At 39.2% G+C, this 22,416-nt stretch overlaps 1 protein-coding gene across 3 annotated transcripts in view; it reads left to right on the plus strand.

Annotated features, from left to right (window-relative positions):
• Positions 1-22,416, plus strand: part of LOC117293511 — a 67,731-nt gene that overhangs the window by 30,089 nt on the left and 15,226 nt on the right. For 2 of the 3 annotated variants that reach the window (XM_033775860.1, XM_033775859.1), the window contains 2 exons: positions 14,022-14,169; positions 17,021-18,007. In XM_033775860.1, coding sequence (XP_033631751.1) covers positions 14,112-14,169; positions 17,021-18,007 — 1,045 coding nt within the window. In that variant the 5' untranslated portion in view covers positions 14,022-14,111. Of the gene's footprint in view, positions 1-8,679; positions 9,101-14,021; positions 14,170-17,020; positions 18,008-22,416 lie in introns of those variants that run through there. The other variant, XM_033775858.1, reaches the window with a different exon arrangement.

Below are 22,416 nucleotides of genomic sequence, written 5' to 3' on the forward strand. Positions count from 1 at the left end.
ACTGGAAAATACAACTGCAGGGTAAAAGGCATTGCTGCGACGTTTTAAAATATTTTGAGTGTGATGTACAAATACAGGTAAAATTTAGATTTTACTTTAATAATTTATGGTGTTAAACTAATTTCCGGGCGCTATTATAAGAAATGATTTAAAGGTGACAAAGTCTGGGAGAGCCACTATTAGCAAAATTAATAGCAATACTTTGTATTTACACATTCAGTCTGGTTTTAGATATAATGCTATTAACATGTAATTATAACACAGAACCTGCAAAGAACAGTTATTGTAAAACGCCCTCTCTCAGTTATAAAACCAACAAGTTGTGAACAAACAAGGTTTTTTTTTTACGGCTGAGAATATTGCGAGCCCCTCCAGTACATAAAAGAAATCCATTTTATAAATATACACCTTTTTTTCAACGTGTCAAACGATAACAGAGTGCAGGTTGTTGGGTCTCTCGAGAGATTTACCTCCAAATCTCTCGAGAGTTGAGGGTATATACTCGGCCCGGGTCGAGCGACCATGGCAAGTTAGAGAGAGGCGATGAAATAGAAAGTGTTATGGGTGTTGGGTGTGTCAATGCACTTTTAGTATAACCCTCGAGTTCGCCAATGAGGTGTCTTTATAAATGTGTGTACAGAATGACCGACGGTGGAAATTGGCACGGTTATATTTACCTGTGGCACAATTTGTATTTCCAAACTGAAATTGGATAAGAAGTTAACCGACGCCACCTGCACCTTATAGCGCTGCTCTCATTGTAATGGCTGGATTGACCCGATGTTGGATGAATTACAGTGCGAACAACAAACGCCTTGTAATGTTATCCGTTCTATTTGTTAGAACCAGGGCCCAATTTCATAGAGCTGCTAAGCACACAAATTTGCTTAGCATGAAATTTCTGCCTCGATAAAAACAGGATTACCAACGAAATGTCCACATGATTTTCAGGATTCAGCAAACATCAGCTGAATTATAATCCAGTTCGCAATAATAATATTGCGAACTTGGAACTATTCTATATCTATACGGATATCTTATCGCTCGAACTTCCATAAGAACTTCCATAAAACTACCACGTGTCCAGTACTTTTAAGTTCCTTCCCCACATTAACATGTGGAAGGTTTCAATCAAACCAAATCGTATAGTTTAAATACAAAGAAATAAAACAAAGCATGAGCAGTATAACTTGCTCTTTGAACAAACTTACCATGGTTTAATTCGAGGTAACGCAGACTGATAAACAAGTTTAGACCAGGGAGCTACAGACGAAGTTTGAGATGTTACTTCGAGTTTGGGTATTCAAAGACCCATTTACAAGTTCCGCTGGTGATCGTGAATATAACAAGCAATGAGCCATTGGACCATGACTGGTGATCAATCATTCACCATCATGTCGCAGCACAGCTAGGCTTTATATAAAAAACAACTTCCAGTCCAAATGATTAGTTCCAGATCCAACTAACTCATCTATAGAAACCTTATAAACTCCACTTTCCTGATGAGACAACTTCCACTGACTTTACACGATTTAAAAACTGGGAGCTTTACTCTGCTAGCTTGTCGTGCCAGTAATAGTTCTACCATGGAAGCTGGTATGCTATAATCCCACAAGTCAATCATAACACGAAATTATTTGTGCACTGGTTTGTGAGAAACATGGAAATTTTGTTGGTAATCCTATTTTTATCAAGGAAGAAATTTCATGCTAAGCAAATTGTTGTGCTTAGCAGCTCTATGAAAGTGGGCCCTGTTTACTTCCTCTATTATATAATTTTTATGTTATGCGTAGCTATACTTTACAATATGGATCCTATAACAATTACTGCAAAATTAAATCGCTATTTCATACCAAGTTATGATGAGTGAACCAAAATGTAAACAACTGAAGCGGTTTCTTAATATTTCCATTTGTTATTACCAAGTTCCTTTCTTGGTATTACCATACACAGCTATATATGACATACGTATAGCTATACATAGATCATAATGTATTACTGCAACATCAAATCTCTACTTCAAATCAAGTTATGAGGCGTGAAACCACTCACTAAAAGCGAAAAACTGTGAAAACCACTAAAAGCGGTTTTAAATATTATACCATTAATTGGTTATAAACACGTTACTCCTCTATACTTTTTTTATAGATGGCTCAGTGCTGCAGAGCAACGTTATTATATACCGTGGATCATCGGTAGTATTACCTCCTCCATTTTGAATAACTAAGTTCCTTCCTCCATTACAGTTATAAATGTATCGGCTATATCGTTCAGTTCTAGATAACAAAATTAAATTGCATGCAATATCATAATAAATCACAAGGGGATTTATAATAAGATCCGGTCTATTTGGTAAAGTCGGGTTCCTTCCTTTCTGTGTTATAAGGAAGTTTATAGTTTCAAGGTATACTTTTTTGTCAAAATAAATACCAAGTTATAAAAACGCATAATAGCAAAGTATAGGCGCATCAATATCAATGAGATGACAATGACTCTTATATGTTTCATCTGAACGGTAAAGATAGCTGAAATATTATGATCAACACAATGTGTAACCAATACGCAAATTACTATAACTAAAAGTACAATAAAATATTTACCAATACCCCAATGTGGTGGGTGTGCCTATTACATAAACTGTTTGAACAGTTATAACTAATAGTACAATACAATATTTACCAATACCCCAATGTGGTGGGTGTGCCTATTATATAAACTGTTTCAACAGTTATAACTAATAGTACAATACAATATTTACCAATACCCCAATGTGGTGGGTGTGCCTATTACATAAACTGTTTGAACAGTTATAACTAATAGTACAATACAATATTTACCAATACCCCAATGTGGTGGGTGTGCCTATTATATAAACTGTTTCAACAGTTATAACTAATAGTACAATACAATATTTACCAATACCCCAATGTGGTGGGTGTGCCTATTACATAAACTGTTTGAACAGTTATAACTAATAGTACAATACAATATTTACCAATACCCCAATGTGGTGGGTGTGCCTATTATATAAACTGTTTGAACAGAAGATTATTGAATTGCCGAACAACCTTGAAAGGATTAGAGCGATATTGTTTAATCTCTTGATAACATTATCACAATGATTATCCCATTATCACACTGAATCTGTTGTTGTATTAATTTTTTTTTTACGTAGATATCTCGTAGTTAGGAGTTGGTTGTTTTGTGTCTGCAGCTTAAAAAAAATCAAGCCTCGTTATCAGAACAAAATCCTCCATTCTCACAACCATCCCACACTCACAGTTTAAATTTATGTACGTGCCACTTTTACAATTGACTAATATTTTGTCTAGTGGTATCTGGCTTCAAAGTCTGTGTATTTTGAATTTCTATTTGTGCCTATGTGTCCAGTTCAAATTCCGAATATTTTTAATTGCTTGTTTGGGCCACGTTTACTTCTGGATAATATTTTGCCCTTGGTACTATACTGCCCAGTTCAGAATTTGTGTAGTTGAAATCATATGTTTGTGTGCTACTTTTACAACAGGCTGATATTTTGTGCGCTATAGTGTCTAATTTGAAGTGTAAAGTCTGTGTAGAATAGAGTTCAACAATTCGACGCTCCCTACGAAAGTATTCAGTTCAGGAAATTTATCCGTGATTTCCCCCTGCAGTCGTTTCGTTTACTCGGCCAGTGCAATTATCACCACGGCAGTATAACCATGTAAACTTAATCCCTGAGCGAGTACTAGGTTTCCGATTCCCTAACAAAATTCGCCATCTTGGGAATCGTAAAAAAGAAAGAAAGAAAACAAGCTGCATCAGTGCATCGTGTATTTCCCTCAGGGCTCGTTCTTGAGTCCTTATGATTTCCATCACGCGATGTCATAACATCCATGCCTTGTACTTTTTTTTCTGGAGTGCTCGGGGGGGGGGGGGCAGCGGGGGGGGGGGGGGGTGAGTGAGAAGCGACGACAAAGTCCAGTTGGGAAAAGTGGTGGCTGTAACATTGTTTGCAGTATAAAACAAATTCGATTTCATTTTGATTGCTGTGTGTTTAGTTTTATATTACTAGGGTTCGTGGATTAGTTTGGTGTGGAGTGATAGATGAGAAGTGATATAAGCTAGGGGTCGTTGTCTCTTCATACTGATGCAGTACAAAAAACACTGATATAGAAGATCAATGTGCATATGCTACCTTCAAAGGTACTGGACATAATCGTAATTACTCAAATTAAGGGTTTTTAGCATTATACAAACGTATACTTGATATAAGGTCATATATTAATTGTATCATAATATACATCTTTGTGGCTATTTTAAAGCTGTTAACGTTATTTAATAATTATTCTAGTTGTGTTTGGGAATTCTAACTTTAAAGATGATATACATTTCTCATGTTTCGGATGGATTAACCTTGTTGAAATGTTTGGTTAATTAAATATTTAATCACAATGAAGCTACACGAGCTGGTAGTTTGTTCCACCACGGCTGAATTTTGGAGCACAACTTTATGTACACAGTTATATAGGTAGAGTGGCCAATGTTGGACTTTACTCCCCAATCTACTTCAACATGATGTAGTGCAACCCCAAATGCACACTGATCATTCTTCACCAGTGATAGAATACACTCGAGTGACGTTGAACTTCTCCCCCGTGTATTGTTCAATTTGGACGGCATCCATTACTGGTATCGCAACCCGACGATAATTATTTATACCGAATGTTCCGTTTCGACTCTTCGGGTTGCTTTATTTCATCTGCCCAGTAGGCCTACTACTACTTTGTAAATTAATTATGACTGATTGTAGAGTGGATGAAGAGAACAAAGGTTAGTCGATTTCCACTTTTGGTTGGTTTTTAATTAAACTTGCCGGCCGGATTTGTTTAATTGATTGGTATTCACATAGGGTAAGGACTTGCTCTTTGGTATTCCAAAGGTAAAGTTATCACGGACGGATTCGTCATTGTAATGGTGTGTCATTGTGAATCGGTTCTGGTGAGTGTGCTTAGGTAACTCAAATGCACTTTTCCTGTATTAAGTGATGATGTTTACTTGCTGGGGCATACGACTACAGTAGAAGGTAATGTGTAACGTGTTGCCTATTTTCGTATATGGGATTGTTGAGGTGTTAAGACAAAAAAAATCAATCTTTTTGAGTAAAGATATTTAATTGGATGGAAATATATCAAATAATTGATATACTGGGCTCGACTTCACAATTTTTTGTAAAAGATTTATCTTAACTGCTAACTCTTAATTGCTAAGCAATTGTGAAGCCACATTATAAATAACCATGGTTACAAATACGGACAACTCATCTTAAGATGAATTTAAGTCACTGTGTGCCATCGGCCCCTGTTATTTGTTGTAACCATATCGTTGACTCACTATAGAAGTTGTCATTAAAAGACGGATATGACCGATTGACCTTAAATGTGCATACAATGTACCATTAATTTTTTATTGATGTACAGTTTGACATTGTCAGTTGCTGGTATGAAGGTATTGGTAGTGAGTGGTTTCCTTTTAGCGAAGTATGTATGATTCAATATCGCAAAAGATAGCATAAACTTCTATAATCAATAATTAAATGAATGATAACGCCATAGAACATGAGCAAATAAGGAACTCCCAAAAGTGTTAAAAGAATCTCGATCAATCATATTGCTTCCGTTTCGAGTAAAATCATTTATTAGCATAAAACCTTACTTGGTGACGAGTAAGGGGAGAGGTTGATAGTATAAAACATTGTGAGAAACAGCCCCCGGCTCTGAAGTGACGTAGTTTTCGAGAAAGAAGTAATTTTCCACGAATTTGATTTCGAGACCTCAGATTTAGAATTTGAGGTCTCGAAATCGAGCATCTAAACGCACACAACTTCGTGTGACAAGGATATTTTTTCTTTCAGTATTATCTCGCAACTTCTACAACCTATTGAGCTCAAATTTTCACAGGTTTGTTATTGTATGCATATGTTGAGATACACCAAGTGAGGAGACTGGTCTTTGACAATTACCAATAGTGTCTACTGCCTTTAAACTATTGTACTACAAATTTGGCAATGTACTATGTGCTGTATTCCAATATGACCAGTCAAAGCATCCAAGAGTCCTGACTGATGACGTCACACTTTCATGTTGTACTGCATTTCTTATACTGACTTGCCAGCTACCTAATGGTTTCCCTGTCATCTGTAAAGTTATAAGAACGAACTGTGACGTCATCAGTCTATTAATTGTAATCCATGGTAATGTACAACAATTTAATATAATATGAAATTTACCATCGACGGCCGAGCAAACCTTTAGGCATAGACTTTAGAAAAGGCTCATTACAGTCTGGTCCCATTTTTAAACGATTGTCGTAAATTGGTATCGCACACGTGGTACCAGACACAGACAGCAGAATGTTTTGTGTGTGAAGTTCTATACAGTACTGACACTAATGTGTACGGAGTTATAAGTAGGCCAGCTGACACATTCTTTGACCTGCCTATTATTTCATACAGTAAATCATAATTGTTATCAACACAGTGGGGTTGAAACCTCCCTATCTGATATTACAAAGCACACAATGAAACTGCCTTTTGCTAATGATGTTTTTATCTCATATTTGGGACAAGACAAACACGTGGCTGTAGATAGCCTGATTTGTCGTAAGGCATACATTACATAGACCAATCTAATAGTCTTATATCAATATATATTTAAGGAATAGTTTGATTGTGATGTGGTTGCTGAGTGAGGTGGGAAATGGCGTGCTAATTAGACGGGGTTCTGTAACTTGATAGTGGTATCGATGTTGTGTGTGTAAGGAGCGTGTAGTACCAGTTTGTGGTTTTTGTGTTTGAGAATAAGCCATGTTGACGAATCAGCCATAACATGTTCTTAATAACATGCACGCTACGCGATATTGGAATTGAGTGGCTTTGGATACCGCTATGGATTTACTGGCTACAACGTGGCAAGCATTTACAGACGCAGTGATCTCTCCGGAACCGCAGCCGGAAGCCATTAATTAATTTTGTCAAGTTTATCGAAAACGGAGACAAAGAAGATAAACTATTTTTCCCAGCGTTGTTCATGTCACAACACCGAACAACACATTTCTTGGACTATTAAAGGCTGGGTATGCTTTTGGCAAGACCAGTATCCTCACTTGGTGACAACCTATTCATACAATAGCAAAGCTGTGAACATTTGGGCGTAATTGGACATCAAAGTGAAAGAGAAGAAACACACCTGTTGCAAAGAGTTGTGTGCTGTCACATGCCTGAGAACTGAGGCTGTTCTCATAATGGGTGAAAATAACATCTTTCTCTAAACACACTACTACAATAATGGGGTCGTTTCTCACAATGCTCTATAACAGCTCTTCAGCTTTAATGGTTATTATTAAAGCAGAGTAATTACCAACAGGGGATCCTGCCTTTAAATGTATAAAATAATATAAACAAAAAAATAAGGAAATAATAATATTAATAATAATAATAATAATATCGAAGTCTTATATAGCGCACGTATCTACCAAACAAGGTACTCAAGGCGCTGAGTAATACAAACTTTCAGAAAGATAGATTATTGCAGTGATGAATTTTGAGACCCAATTATTGAGCACCCGATAAGGGTTTACAAGGTGCTACGGCGCATACGGCAGCCACAGCCAGGAACACCGGGGTGAACCCCTTCTCTTTTCGAAAAGTGCACTGGGCACTGGGTTCTTTTACATGCGTTACACAACACATGGGACCAACGGCTTTACGTCCCATCCGAAGGACGAAGCAATGGTTAAGTGTCTTGCTTTAGGACACAAGTGTCACGGCTGGGGATTCGAACCCCCTTTTGAACGAGTAAAGATTAATACATAACGACGATTTCGAAATTAAGGTATAGCTTCAAGATATCATACCTAATAAATTCTAGACATGATTCAATTGAACTTTAAACTATCTTTTTCGGGTTGACTGCGCTAAAGCATGTTCTTCTTTGCTGAATGGTATAGCAAGATCTTCATTTGTTGCTAGTTGATAGTTTACATTAATCAATGTCGGGTTTATGATTAGTTTTTAAAGTTGTATGAAACATCTTTCAATGATTCGAGTGCTTTAAAGATCATGGCTGTTCATTGGGCAACAAAACTACATGAGCTGAAAAAATGCTTTTGTGTTTAGTAATCCCTCACATGCAGCTGAAGTATTATTATGCTTTATGAATCCGAAGAAAACATTGAAATACCAGAATTTCTAGGGTAAAAATGGTGACCCGTGGTGGCATTGTTGGTACAGCAAAGGGTTCGGAATAGAAAGGCAGCCTGGCCCGGGTCTGGCTTTGGGGGGTTTGTGGAGCGTAACCAGGTTCTCGACCGGGATTTCTATTCAGCTGGTGGAGTCCCTACAGACACCCTAGGGGACAATACTCAATCTGAGGTTTGACAAGACTCAAAGGGACTGGATAACGAACAAATACTGTTGTTGAGGCTTATAATATAGTGTGAAGAAAAAAAAACACCCCAAGTTCATTCTCTCGCTGTTGTTTGTAAGTGTCGTGTACTCGGTATACACTCTATAAGCGCTGTATTCAGGAACACACTCCCAGCCAATTCACTGTGCTCTTTCGGAGGGTTCGAACTTTGAACTTTATTTTTTCATCTCTTCCTTTGCTTGTGTATTGACTCACAAACCAGTGCACAAATAATTTCGTGTTATGATTGACTTGTGGGATTATAGCATACCAGCTTCCATGGTAGAACTATTACTGGCACGACAAGCTAGCAGAGTAAAGCTCCCAGTGTTTGAATCGTGTAAAGTCAGTGGAAGTTGTCTCATCAGGAAAGTGGAGTTTATAAGGTTTCTATAGATGAGTTAGTTGGATCTGGAACTAATCATTTGGGCTGGAAGTTGTTTTTTATATAAAGCCTAGCTGTGCTGCGACATGATGGTGAATGATTGATCACCAGTCATGGTCCAATGGCTCATTGCTTGTTATATTCACGATCACCAGCGGAACTTGTAAATGGGTCTTTGAATACCCACACACGAAGTAACATCTCATACTTCGTCTGTAGCTCCCTGGTCTAAACTTGTTTATCAGTCTGCGTTACCTCGAATTAAACCATGGTAAGTTTGTTCAAAGAGCAAGTTATACTGCTCATGCTTTGTTTTATTTCTTTGTATTTAAACTATACGATTTGGTTTGATTGAAACCTTCCACATGTTAATGTGGGGAAGGAACTTAAAAGTACTGGACACGTGGTAGTTTTATGGAAGTTCTTATGGAAGTTCTAGCGATAAGATATCCGTATAGATATAGAATAGTTCCAAGTTCGCAATATTATTATTGCAAACTGGATTATTTGTACCAATGGTTATGAGCGTCAGTCACTATCACGAGGTAAGTATATTTAAACTGAAATTTGGGTATTGATAACATTTGTTACCATAACTGGTGACATTAAAGTTACTGATAAGAAGTTAACAGATTCGTTCCTTTTCATTGATGTATGTATTTTTTAGCGTCCGTGGTAAATCGCTCGATAGTCATTTACATTGTGCTTATACGATATATGTATACATTAATATTGTACGGATATTTTATTACGTGTATCAACAAATGATAACCTCTCCAAAAATTCAAGTTTATTTCCAATATAAATGTGTTCTGAATCAGTTCGGTAATAAATACTCATGTTGATTTTTTTTTTTTAAATACAGAAAGACGAATTTTATCAACATTGAAAAATTCCTACATAATCTGAAATAATATGTTTGTTTTTGTAAAATAGTTAATATACAATTTGTGGATCAGCTCAGTCTGCATGCTTGCATAGACCTTGGAAACTCCAGGCACATAACTCCAGGTAGAATATACACAACTTGGTATTACACAATCGATTATACAATAGATGAGACAGGTTCTCAGGCTAGCCGCGTTTCTAAACAGCGCTAGTCCCGGAACAAGGACTCCTAGAGAGTGTGTAGGATTCAACCTGTTATTATTATCTCCTTTGATCCCAGCTATTCAGCAACAATCACTCACCCGTGAGGACCATCTCTTTTAGACTGGCCCCAACCTTGGATGGGTCTCTCCTTGTTGATTTTCTACCCGGGAAGCCTCGAACTTCTCTTACAGAATTGTTGTTTTGGATGAATGTTCACTCGATTGAAACAAATGATGTTGACGTCTTCCTGTATGTTCGTATGAATCTACTTTTGTTAACAACTATAGCTGATTTGATACAAGAACTCAGCTATTGCACGGGACACCATATACTGTGAAAGTCTACCGATATGGGTGCAGTTTTAGAGAAACAAACACTTTTGACACAGACTTCCGCTTTTAAGACCACTTGCATGGAAACTCCCTACGTGATTCATGTACTGCCTCAATTATCTACGACACGAGTTGTTATGTAGGTGACTTTGTTTACCATGGACACTACACAATTTTTGTATTTTCACACAAGGTACATTTTGTATTTTTTTTTTTAGCAGGGGACCCTTGCTAAATTGCTTTCGTGTGAGAGTGGCTCAATCTTTCAAAGCCATCCAAATTCTCCATTTTAGACCAAATGGAAAAGTTAGGGTTACAAAGTGAAAACCTTCATGGTGTGGCATAATGTTAGTATTTCTGTCGGTCAACAACCGGTAAATTTGTTGTTCATATAGTTACCACTCTTCAAGCAAACCAACAGGTTTTGAGTGACTTTAATAGCCCACTCTGTCACACAATTTCTTTCTAAGAAGTGGAGCATTGTCTTTGAGGTTGCCGAAGAAGTTTGACATTTGGATCAGTGTGGAGGCTTCACTCCATCATTTCCAAAACTGTAATGTAGCAAGTGGACCAAATTGGTGTTTGCTAGCACCCACTTCGCATAGCGATGTTCCGGTCTTATGTTTGCCGTTCTTCTGTCCGCGGAAGGCGGGGCAAACATTAAGTGTTTGGTCTTGAGGTGGGACCGTTGGCAACATCACTGGGGTTGTTAAACACAGCGTGAGTTCATGTAGGCATGCTAAGGACACGGGCTCATTTATTCGTTGACTGGGGGCACTTTGAGATGGGAAATTTCGTCGAAGGAACTATGGAGTGTGAATGCTAGCCTAGGAAACAGCATGGCCATTGACTGACCGTTCCTTGCTCTATGGACTGACATACACCATAGCAGGCAAGCACACGAGTACCACAGTGTACCACAAATGTATCGATACTACTATTTCATTTTGCAGTATGAAGACGATCAGTGACATTTATCATAGTGGCAACAGAAAAACAACACGTCCCTGGACTGATATACACCAGAGCAGGCAAGCTCACGTGTACCACAGTGTACCACAATTTCACGTTGTATAAAAAAGACCAGTGACACATTGTGGCATTCCCTGGACTGGGGGCACTTTGAGATTGGACTGTGGAAGGAACTTAAATGGAGTGTAATAGCTGAACGATAGCATTGGCAGAAAACAGTATGGCTCTGGAGTGACATACACCATAACAGGCAAGCACACGTGTACCACAGTATACCACAAACGTATCTATATAACAGTTTCATTTTGTAGTACAACAACGATCATTGACATGTGTTAGTTGCAATACAGAAAACAGCATGGCCCTGGACTGACATACACCATAGCAGGCAAGTTCACTTGTACCACAGTAAACCACAATCGTATCAATGTAACATTTCCAGTCACTTCCACAGCTACCTAGCAATAGCATAGACTTTCTGTAACCCTGAATTCTAACAACTTTAAATAGTAATCTGCCCTGCCTATAGTCATTGCACGTACTTGTATACCAATCAATGTTTTCAATTAAGCAAGTTGAACGAGCTTCCCTCCCTTTTCAAACTGCGGAGATATTTGGGGATAGGCCTATATCATCTGTATTTTCCTGAAGTTTGGTAACAAGTTAACTGAGTGTTTGACTATGGCCCAGACCAGCTGTGTGGACATCACCAAGCAAACAGTAGCCATGGGTAGTTGATGAGTGGCATCGTTGACATAATCAGTGAACTTTAGCAGATCGGATCCATTCTATTATCTGACCGTTATGTGATGATAACCTATAGAAAGGTGAATCCCATGCTTGTGTGGCGCTTGTCAAAGAATGATTATTTATGGATTTGAGTAGGAAGGGTCAAAAATGTGATCTTACGTTGACCTCTCTGGAATGGCCTAAACTTTTGAAGATTATTTCGTTACGTTAAAGGCGCGTATTGGTTTTCCTTCACTCATCTTAAACTAATAATAGTGTAATAGAGTTTGTTGTCTATAATCAATAGTTTCTGGATCAATATGGTTAAGCCCTTGTCTATTGACAAAGAGATAACTTATGTGTACAGTGGATGTTACAAGGGTGAAATGGTTATGGTATGGCGACCCATAGGGGCATGATGGCTACACCTTCATCAACTTCCTACATGAGTTATGTCATACATGGTTAAAGCCTCTTTCACACGAGAGCACTTTAGCAATGGTCCCTTGCTAAATTGTAGCATGGTTGGAAACATTTCCAAAATGTTTCTCGTGTGAAATGAAAACAATTGTTTCTATTGTCCAAGTGCTCTTGCAAAATATTGTCTAACAATACTATATTTTACAACCATGCTAACAAGAAGCAATGGCCCCAATTAAATTTCTGTCGTGTGGGAAGCACCAGCCCTGTTACGGATGTATGCTAATTCATAGGGTGGCATTTTGTAGACCCAAGTCTCATCGATTGCATTCTATACGGATCAAGGCACGCCTCTTACATCACAAGGAACACTCACTCTGACATGGTATAGTACTGGTCAATACGATGTAGACCTTCGTAAGAGCCTAACTGATAGATGCATCAATCTGCCGAAGAGTAAGTTCGATGTGCTATGGGTTTAGCAAAGCAACTTTAGGAACTCCAAAAACAACATTGAACACATGTTGTCTCATGGGCGCTCTTATAGGGCAGACAAGTTCACTGGTTTGGTGTGATGTTCGTACCATGGATGAACTGCTTACTACACCTGGTTGGTGCACAGTTGTTTACTGAATGTTTTATTGCAAAAACAAAGTTAATGGCCTGACGCTTCGACCCTAGCAGAGTCTTTCTCAAAGGCTAAAATGTATTCAGCTATGTTCTATTAGCTGAACTTTCAAGCGAGGTGTACCATCATTATGTAGTGTGTGTGAAATTCGTACTATACTTGGTTTAAGCATGGTTTAAGCATGGAGCAATAAACTGGTTTAAGTGTAGTGATTTACTGACATATTTTAGCTTAACTTTCAAGCGAGGTAACCCGTGGATGAACTTTGTACTACATAGGTTGGTGTATGTAGTGGTTTCCTGGAATGTTTTATTAGCTGAACTTTCAAGCGAGGTATACCATGAATGAACTTCAAACTAAACTTGGTTCAAGTGTGTAATGATTTACTGACATATTTTTAGCTGAACTTTCAAGCGAGGTAAATGTATACCATGGATAAACTTTGTACTATACTTGGTTGGTGTATGTAATGGTTTTACTGAAATGTTTTAGCTGGACTTTCAAGCATGGTATACCATGGATATATTTTGTACTGTGTTTGGTTTGAAGTGTGGTGGTTTACTGACATGCTTAGCTGAACTTTCAAGCGAGGTTTAAACTGTACCCCAGGTCAACTTGGAAATGGAACTAGATCAGAGCAACTTGGTGATATTTTAGCTTGGGAATATTTATCTACCAACCTCGATATCATAATTCGTGTCTGTGTCAGCAATAAGCTTCATTAAAAGTTGAATAAAGTGGTTTGGTCGATGGCATAACTCTTGAGGTAAGTTGTTTTTTTGGTGGGGCAACTTCAAAATGAAATTGCTAAGCTGAATGTTTGGGAACAAGATTGGCCTTGGTGAATAGTTTAGTGGACAGTTTGACTTTAGAAGTGTACCCAGACTCTCTCCTTTGTTCCCTCACAGCCTATAGCTGTGGGCTAGACGCTGCCATTCAACCCCAAAGCACCGTTAAGTAGCATATTGGACAATAACTGTAATATTGATTGGTTTATATACTTTCATCTTACCATCCAGGGACATGAGGGTTGGACGCTCCTACACCATGAGGACTAACGTGACTACTGGTTGTAGTAAATAAACAGGAGGCCACACTACGGCATCAACATGCCGCTAGGACCTCGGCAGTGGAGGACGGCGTGGTTTATGGCCGTTATTTTATCAGGTAAGTTATTAATTACAGATTCTGAAACAGCTCCGACATATTTCTCATAAATGTATGGATAGTTTGTTCAAAGTTAAGTTTCACTTTTCCCCCTTGAAAAACCAAAGAAGGGGAATGAAGTTTTACTCTTCCAATAACCACTGATGTGTCATCCCTATGATATGTTTCTTGAAAACATAATTGGAATGAATGTAATCTTCTAATAACCAATGATGAACCATCCCTTTGTTATGTTTTTCTTGATAGAAGAGGATTGTAACTCTGATATCAATGATTTACCATCCATTTATGATATGGTTCTTGAAGACTAGAGGATTGGAATGAATGTACTCTTCCAAATACCGACGATGGTCCATTCCTTTATGACATGTCTTTGAAAACTAGAGGGTTGGAATTCATGTACTCTTCCAATAACCAATTGTGAACCCTTCCTTTATGACATGTTTCTTAGAAACTAAATTTTGACTGGAATGAATGTACAATAACTAATGATGTATCATTCCTTTAAGATATGTTATCTAAAAAATGTGAGCATTGTTATGAACGTACTCTTATAATTTCATTGTTTAGCACATCTCCTATTTTAACACATATTTAAAACTAGATTGTATAAATATAGCAATAAAACGAGAAAGTGATAAGTCATATAAAGTGCCTTATAACAAAATCCATATCCAAGTACAAACGAGTGGTATAAGAACGAAGCACTATTCAATACCCCCAAAATATGCAGGTATTCAACACCTTCATGGTGTATAGAATTCGGCAGCCTCTGCGCTTTATCCGTCTGACCTCCCTAACCTGTGTTATTCTCACTCCGAGCTTTCCAGCCCCAACTCGGCCTCCTGTTCCATGTTACCTCATTGTTAGAGGCTTTGAACTCTGTTTTTGAGAATAGAAGTTGAGAAATAGAATTGGATATTGTTAACTGTAAGAGGCATTGGGTAGTCAAAAGTTAATGTTAATTTGAACTGATGGTATCTTTGTGTAATGGGTCTAGTCTTGCTACACTATCGGTACCGTTGGAAAATATGTTTTGCCTGAGGGGCTAAAATTGCATTGGCTTATTATGATTTGGTTTATACTTTACGTTTTATGCTGCATACAATTGGACCATGTTCAGGGTACAGGTTCATAGAGCTGCTTAAACAGAAAACACTGCATAAAACATCCCTGCTTAGCACTCATGAGCAGGATACCAGTCACAAACTGTACATGTGACATTTTAATTTGGTTGGTAACCTTTTTCATGTAAGCATGGTTTCGTTTGGCTTACTTTTGTGCTCATGCAGCTCTATGAAATTGAGCCCCGAGGCAAATGTACACGAAGGGCTGTCCTAACTTGCTTGACATACAAACGTTTGACAAAATACTGACGAATATTCCCCAACCCTCCAAACCCTCAACGAGCATGTTTGATTGCGGTGGACCTGTGGGCCCAGATAACAAATTTCTTCTCACAGGCCATGTTTGTCCAATATTGTGTATCGAAAAAAAAAAAAAAATTGTCCTGTGAGTAAATCAGCCGTGTGACGTCACTGGATCCATTTAGAGCACGTCACGTAACATGTGTCGAAAAAAGACGCGGTGTCATATGTCGGCACTCTTCTATTTTCATGAGGTTACTACTATTATAGTCACTCTATATCCAGCACTCGGGCAACCAGAAAGATATTTGACCGTGGATTATACAAAACTAAAACAACAAAAACAGCACCGCCACAAAAAAAAAAAAAAAAAAAATCAACATTGACAACAACAATAAGCAGGACAGTTCTTTTCAGAAATAAGTAGTCTACCGAAATATACTTAACTGCAGTAGGAAACATAGCAAGGCAAGTTCTCAAGAACCATTTGACACAGCAAAGCATGCACACAAAAACAACATTCAACCAGGCATAAAAAAAACATGAGTAACATACCCATAAAGTGAAACCTTTGAAAGATATATTGACTGCTCATTTCCTTCATTAAACCAACATTCCCTTATGAATTATGTTTTTACAAGTTTGACACTTTTTAACAAAGCATTTAGAAGCGTGCACGACCCTTTTCACGTAGCAGTGGTCACAAACATCACATCAAAACAGTGCCTCACTTTACTACAAAGCCTTTTGCGCTAAAGGATGTTGATACTATTTGTAGATCCTTTTATTTTGCCCATGCATGACATAAATCCCTATCCACTGTGAATGAAAACTACAACAACTACCCAAACCCTTTAAACCAAATGTTCCGCGCTGACTGGGAAAATTTGCGTGAATGGGAAACTCGATTCGGTAGTTCAAAAACAAACACAACACAATTTAGTCATTGGGGCATAATCAGTCTTCGCAATCGGCATTAGTGTCACTAAGACAACCGCAAATGGCTCGACAATTCTCGACTGATCAACTCCTAAAACACATAGTCCCAGCCGAGATAGTATAACTAGCCGCATTCCGTGTGCAACAAACCAATTCATCACTGACACGTGCGTTAACGAGGCGCGTAAAATTGAGCAGTTTCCAAAGGCACGTGCTGGAAGAGCGGCGTGCGCGGGACGTTCGCCATCATGGTTGGTTTGAAAACATGTGGCGACAAACCAATGGAACCCTAAACCTCTACATTGGGTGGTTGAATACTGTTAAGTTTACACTCAGGAAGTTAGTTACATTCGTAAACAAGAAAATATGGATTACTTTTCTGGTTAGTAGGTCTGAGCATGCGCACGTAACCGAGAACAATGGATTTACCTGGTAAGTCTGCTGCCACCTAGCGTCCCAAAAGTCCCCCATTGCTTAAATTTCGCTTGGTTACACAAGGTGTATTTATACGAAATAGTACTACAAGTGTTGTATTTTCTTATTAGTCATCAGACATGGAAACTGTGCTCGTCGGTACAAGCTCTGGGTGACAGTTGACCACGTGGCCCTGAGCGGTGACGTAATGGTCGAGTTCCAGCAACCAAGAGAAGGACTCTTATCTAATGGAGTTCTACAGCTGTATGACTTATCCAACACAGAACCAAGGACCGAGACCAGTCTACCGGGGCAGCCAAATGGAAATGTAAGCTTTGTATGTAGCTACTTCGACCATGCTGGGGAGTTCGTGGTTAGAATGTTGCAGGCGAGTGGAGGGGACATCGTGACGACCAGCCCGGTCATCCAGGTCACCTGGCCCCAGACCACGCTTCTGGCCCCGTCGACCCTGGAAGCCCAAGTCAGCGCTATAGCGGTCACAGTGACGACCACAGGAAACCTGTGCCTGGATATGCAGCACAATCGCTATGAGAACTCAGTAGTGCTACTTTATCTCGACGGAAACCGGACGTTAGGGAGTTCCGAGTCGGCAAACTTTGGCCATGGCACCGTTGTTGTTGAACGAGAGACTGGGTACCATACCACTCTCTTGTCGGAGCAGTTTGAGTGCGACTTTGTAGACAGGGCAGGGGTGTACTCCTTCATATTCTGCTCGAGTTACCGTAGGAGTATTCTGGGTACCATTCAACCGATCGACGTGAGTTGGAGTGATAGTTACGACGTGACGTTCCCCAGAGCGACAATATTTCCCTGCCCGAGTACTTCACACGTTGAAGTAAGTTTTGACGCGCCTACTTGCCACGGGGATAGAGACAAGATAAGGATGTACGCCGAGAGAGGGCGATTTGAGCTGAAGCCAACCACTGCCTTGGAATATATTACCGAAGTGACGGTGTATGGGACCTCGGTGTCGTTCGACTGCAACCACTTCTCGCGGGATTTTGCGGGATTCTGCTTTGTGTACGTCAGCACCGCGAGAAGTGGGGCGGTTGACGCGCATACAGATAGGATACTTTGCATTCCCGTTGACGAACTAGGTAAGCCCTTATTTCAATTAAAATACTCCCCGATTTGGGTCTCATAATGCCCCGATGGGAGGTTATGATAAAACTGTATCCCACTTGAGGGAGTTAAAACTATACTGTTACATAAAGATCACTGATGTAGAACAGCTAAAAACCTGCATTGAGGCTTCGAGAATGAGAGGTTTCAGACAGGTGTACTAACATCTTAACTGGCGTATATGCGATCATCTTTATGAAGTTCATGTTGCAGTCCATAACTTCGCCTGTCAACTTGTTTTATGGATTCTAACCATAACACAAGTATAATTAACCTTTTTGCATTGTACAGGATCGAACCAAATTAATCATGTTGCCTCTCAATCGATGCAAGATGACTACATATGTCTTACAGATGGGATTGTGTGTGCATTTATACACACCAATGGAACATTAGTTACGATTTCTCCCAACCTGGTTTGACAGGTTTGGAATATCTCCCGCCAGATTCTCGTCAGGATCTATGTCCATCAATCAGGAAGAACCTTGCTTTCACCAACCATCTGTTGTCATATAAAGTTCAATATAGTTCAGGCCTGATACTTCACCACGGAGGCAACGAAGGCGATTGCTTCCATGCCCCCATGTCATTGTCCTGGTGCCCTTGCTTGAAATGCTCCAGTAGAAATTTACAAGCTCCTCTAAGGGTCGGTGCCCTTCCATTTTCAAAAACGAAGCAAACTAGCATGATATAATTTGATATGAAGAAGACGAATAAAACGGGGGGGGGGGAGACATATTGAAAACGCTTTAGCTCTGATCGAGTCCAATATAATATGTTCGCCTTGCGGTCACACACAGCATCCACAGTAAAGTGTTTCACTTTCAGAGGGGAATTTCCTCTGTGTTTTTCCCCCGGGGGATTTGAGCTTTGCTACCCATGGTTTACCGGGAGCTGATGGGACTGAGCTTTGAGCGAGTCACGTTCCACTAACGAGGCCCATATAAAGCAGGTGTACTGACAGCAAATACTCTTTAATTTCAAAACCTCGTCGTTTATTCCCCGTGATTTATTTTATATTCTTATGTTGTGTGTGTGTTCGCCAACTCGTCAGGCGCCTTCCGTCGTCTCGAGGTTCGCTTTTCAAAATCAACTCATTCTCGATCTCTCTCTTCGGTTTCGGGTGGCATCAAACGAAATCCGGACTGTGCTATGAGATGCAGGATGTCTTTCTTGTGTGTACAAACACGTTCTGTCCACACTGAGCAGTCGAGGTTGTAAATGCTGAAGAGCAGCTACCAAGCGTTGATTTTCCCTCAAACGAGAGTTATAGATGAAACATTATTATGTATTTGTACATTATTTGTTTTATTCTCTTGGTGGTTTCGTTACGTTTTCTTCGGTCCAAACTTGACATCACTCACTTGAATGTCCCACGTGCAAGCAAAGTTTTGGATAAAAAAGCCTTCAGTGAAGCTGGATCAACGTAGCACTCTTCCTCTTGCATTAGGGAATCTGTTCATTTACACGTATCTCTATTTCTTAAAGCCATCAAGACTTACTTCTATCCATACATTTATATTAAATGCGCTGATCTTAATATTGCAGCCACACTTAGTTAACATCTTATTTTGTGCAGTACCGCACTGTTAAAAGAGTTAAAACTAAGCACAAGTTGACAATAGCCTTTTCATAGTTTAATTTAACAAGGTCATTTGCAAGTTGAACTGTTCACTTTGTTTGCAACGAATCTACGATAAGTGTAGATTCACAAATTTTGATGCGTAAAAATAATCTACGTTTTCATCAATGGGGTGACGTCACAGAAATAGTTTAAAAGCATACTTACAGCATAATACTAATAAGTATATTAAAAAAGAAATGCTGCGTAGGCCTATTGTTTGTGACTTGCTTTCTGATTCAACCCAAGTTATGTTTTCACTAGCACTCTTCCTATTAGTGCTGTCCACTCTTTGGAAGTGCAATTGCCACTCGCTGCCAAAAATAGCTAACAAAAGAAAATTCGGTTATAATTATTTCATCAGTCTCGCCCTTCGGCATCATAATTCCTAGCTAGAGCATGGGATATACATCTTCATTACTGTGTTATACACTAACACCCAAATCCAGCTCTCCTCTGCTTAAAAATTGTTGAGTCTCAGCGCGAGCCTGCCATAATCATCAATTTGATATCTTGCATTTGATGGCCTGGTAATTTTTTTCTGAATGGGTTGTCAGATAAATTCTGACAGCGAGAGAGAGAGAGAGAGAGGGGTAGAGTAGAGACAGAGTGACCGTAGATTCTTTTAGAAACCCGGGTCTGACTGTTCTCTCTGCCCTTGGGGCAAACTCGGCCCCGTATCTTCCATCCATTTCAGTAATGCGAGTAGACATCTGCCGGTGTTTCTGCGGCTTTGCGGAAGCCGTGCGTGTATCTCGTCTCTGCTGCTGTTGACGGCCCATTCATAATTTTTGTTCGGACGTCGAGAATTTGCGGAAATGAACACAATGAAGGAAACTCAGCGCTCTTAGTCTTAGTCTTACAGTATCGGAAAATGTGTTGCGCGCACTGCTAATGTGAACTTTTTTCCCGGTTGCAAGGTTCATGTAGTGTCGTGTGTACAAGTTTAGGTACTCATATTCCACTTGCGTCGTTGAATTCAAACAGCGGGGAAATAATGTGGGATTTAAATAATCGTCTTGAGCTGAGACTAGGCACGTGTATACCTAAGTATACACACTTTAAAATTTCATATTCCACTCTGGATCATGACTCAAACAGCGGGGAAATAATGTGAGATTTAAATATAGCGTCTTGGGCTGAGACTAGGCATCTCTATAGCTGAGTGTACACATTTCAAACGTTCATATTGCTCTATGGTTTATGGAGTTCAAACAGTGGGAAAATAATGTCGGATTTAAATAATAGCGTCTGAAGCTGAGACTAGGCGAATGACACATTTCCAATGGAAATTCAAAGATAAACACAAATTGTGCATGGATTTTTAGTAGTACTTTTTACCATATAACAGTTTGATCGTCCCGGAGACGCCAAATCCACCTGCAAATACAACGGTGTCCCAATAAGCCACCCGAAATTACTCATACAGCATAATTCACCCTCGTCAACCCAGCGATGTGGACTTTATTCAAATACACGTAGCTGTCAATTTATATGCAAATTACAAGTTTATAAATATTCATGATGATTACTTCAGCATCTGACATGGTAGTAGATGGGTGAGCGAGTGAGTCCAGTTGAATTTGATCGCGAGGTGAACCAGAAGTAAGGAAAAGTTCGCATTATGTCAGAAACGAAATTTGGTTGACAGTACACCTGGTACACTCATAAAGTATTGATGATATGCACTGGTTCCTATTCTAACTAAATTCAAATACCTACATCGAAATTTAGGCCACTCTTCGGTAAGATTGGTTTCTGTCAGCCTTATTCTGATTTACAGTCTACAGTATTAAGAAGGATAGGCCTACAGTTAAAGTCACATGTGAACACTGGTACCGACCGCATGTCTGGACGCAACATTCGCGAACGGACACCGAACCTCATATATCTTAGAACGATTCATGCACGAATCGTTTCTCAGTTTCAAATTATTTCAAATGGATTAAAAGTTGTCCAAACCTTCATTATTACTTCGGAGGGATTGATTTCTCAAAACAGTTTATTTTATCAGCAGCTGCGCTGTGCTCCCTCAAAGTTGGTCTTTCATTTTGTAAGTTTTGACCAATGTATTGGGACTACCTTTAAGAATGCTTTACACTAATTTTAAAGGCGGCTTGCACTATACAATAACGCTACCATGCTATTACCAACTTGATTGGTCTTGGGTCACTTTACCCGTTTGTACCCCCCTTAATAATTTGTTTCAGTACGACTTCGAATGGTATGGCCGATAGGAGGTCGCTTATTGGTCAGCAGTATTGATGATTGATCCAATACTGCTCAGTGCCCTTGGTGGCGCCATTTTATACGTGCCATTTGAATGCCATTTGAACTATCGGTCTATTCAAAACAAGTTTTATGTGAGTTCGAGTAACAGGGTTATGCTAAATTATATCGAGCAAGTAAATACACAGAGCTGACCCTAAATATTTGGAAAAATACAGCACAGTTTTGCCTTCGGTAATTTGGATTCGTATAGACATAGTAAATAACGGAAGTACAACAAACTAAATGATCAATATTTCACCAGACCGGCCACTACTTCACCTATATTAGTCGTCAAGCTGATCTGGTTAGAAATTTGACATGATATATAATTCACTGTATACTGGTGTCGAATGGTTCCGTCATTCGTTCTTGTGTGTTATATTTGGATAACCCCTTCTATTTTATACTGTGTTATGATCGGGTATCTCTCGACACGCCCTGACATCTGAAATAACACCTTGATATGTCAAGCTTAGGCTGCGCATTAAAGTT

Source organism: Asterias rubens, chromosome 8 (genome assembly GCF_902459465.1).
Source record: "Asterias rubens chromosome 8, eAstRub1.3, whole genome shotgun sequence".
NCBI lineage: Eukaryota > Metazoa > Echinodermata > Asteroidea > Forcipulatida > Asteriidae > Asterias > Asterias rubens.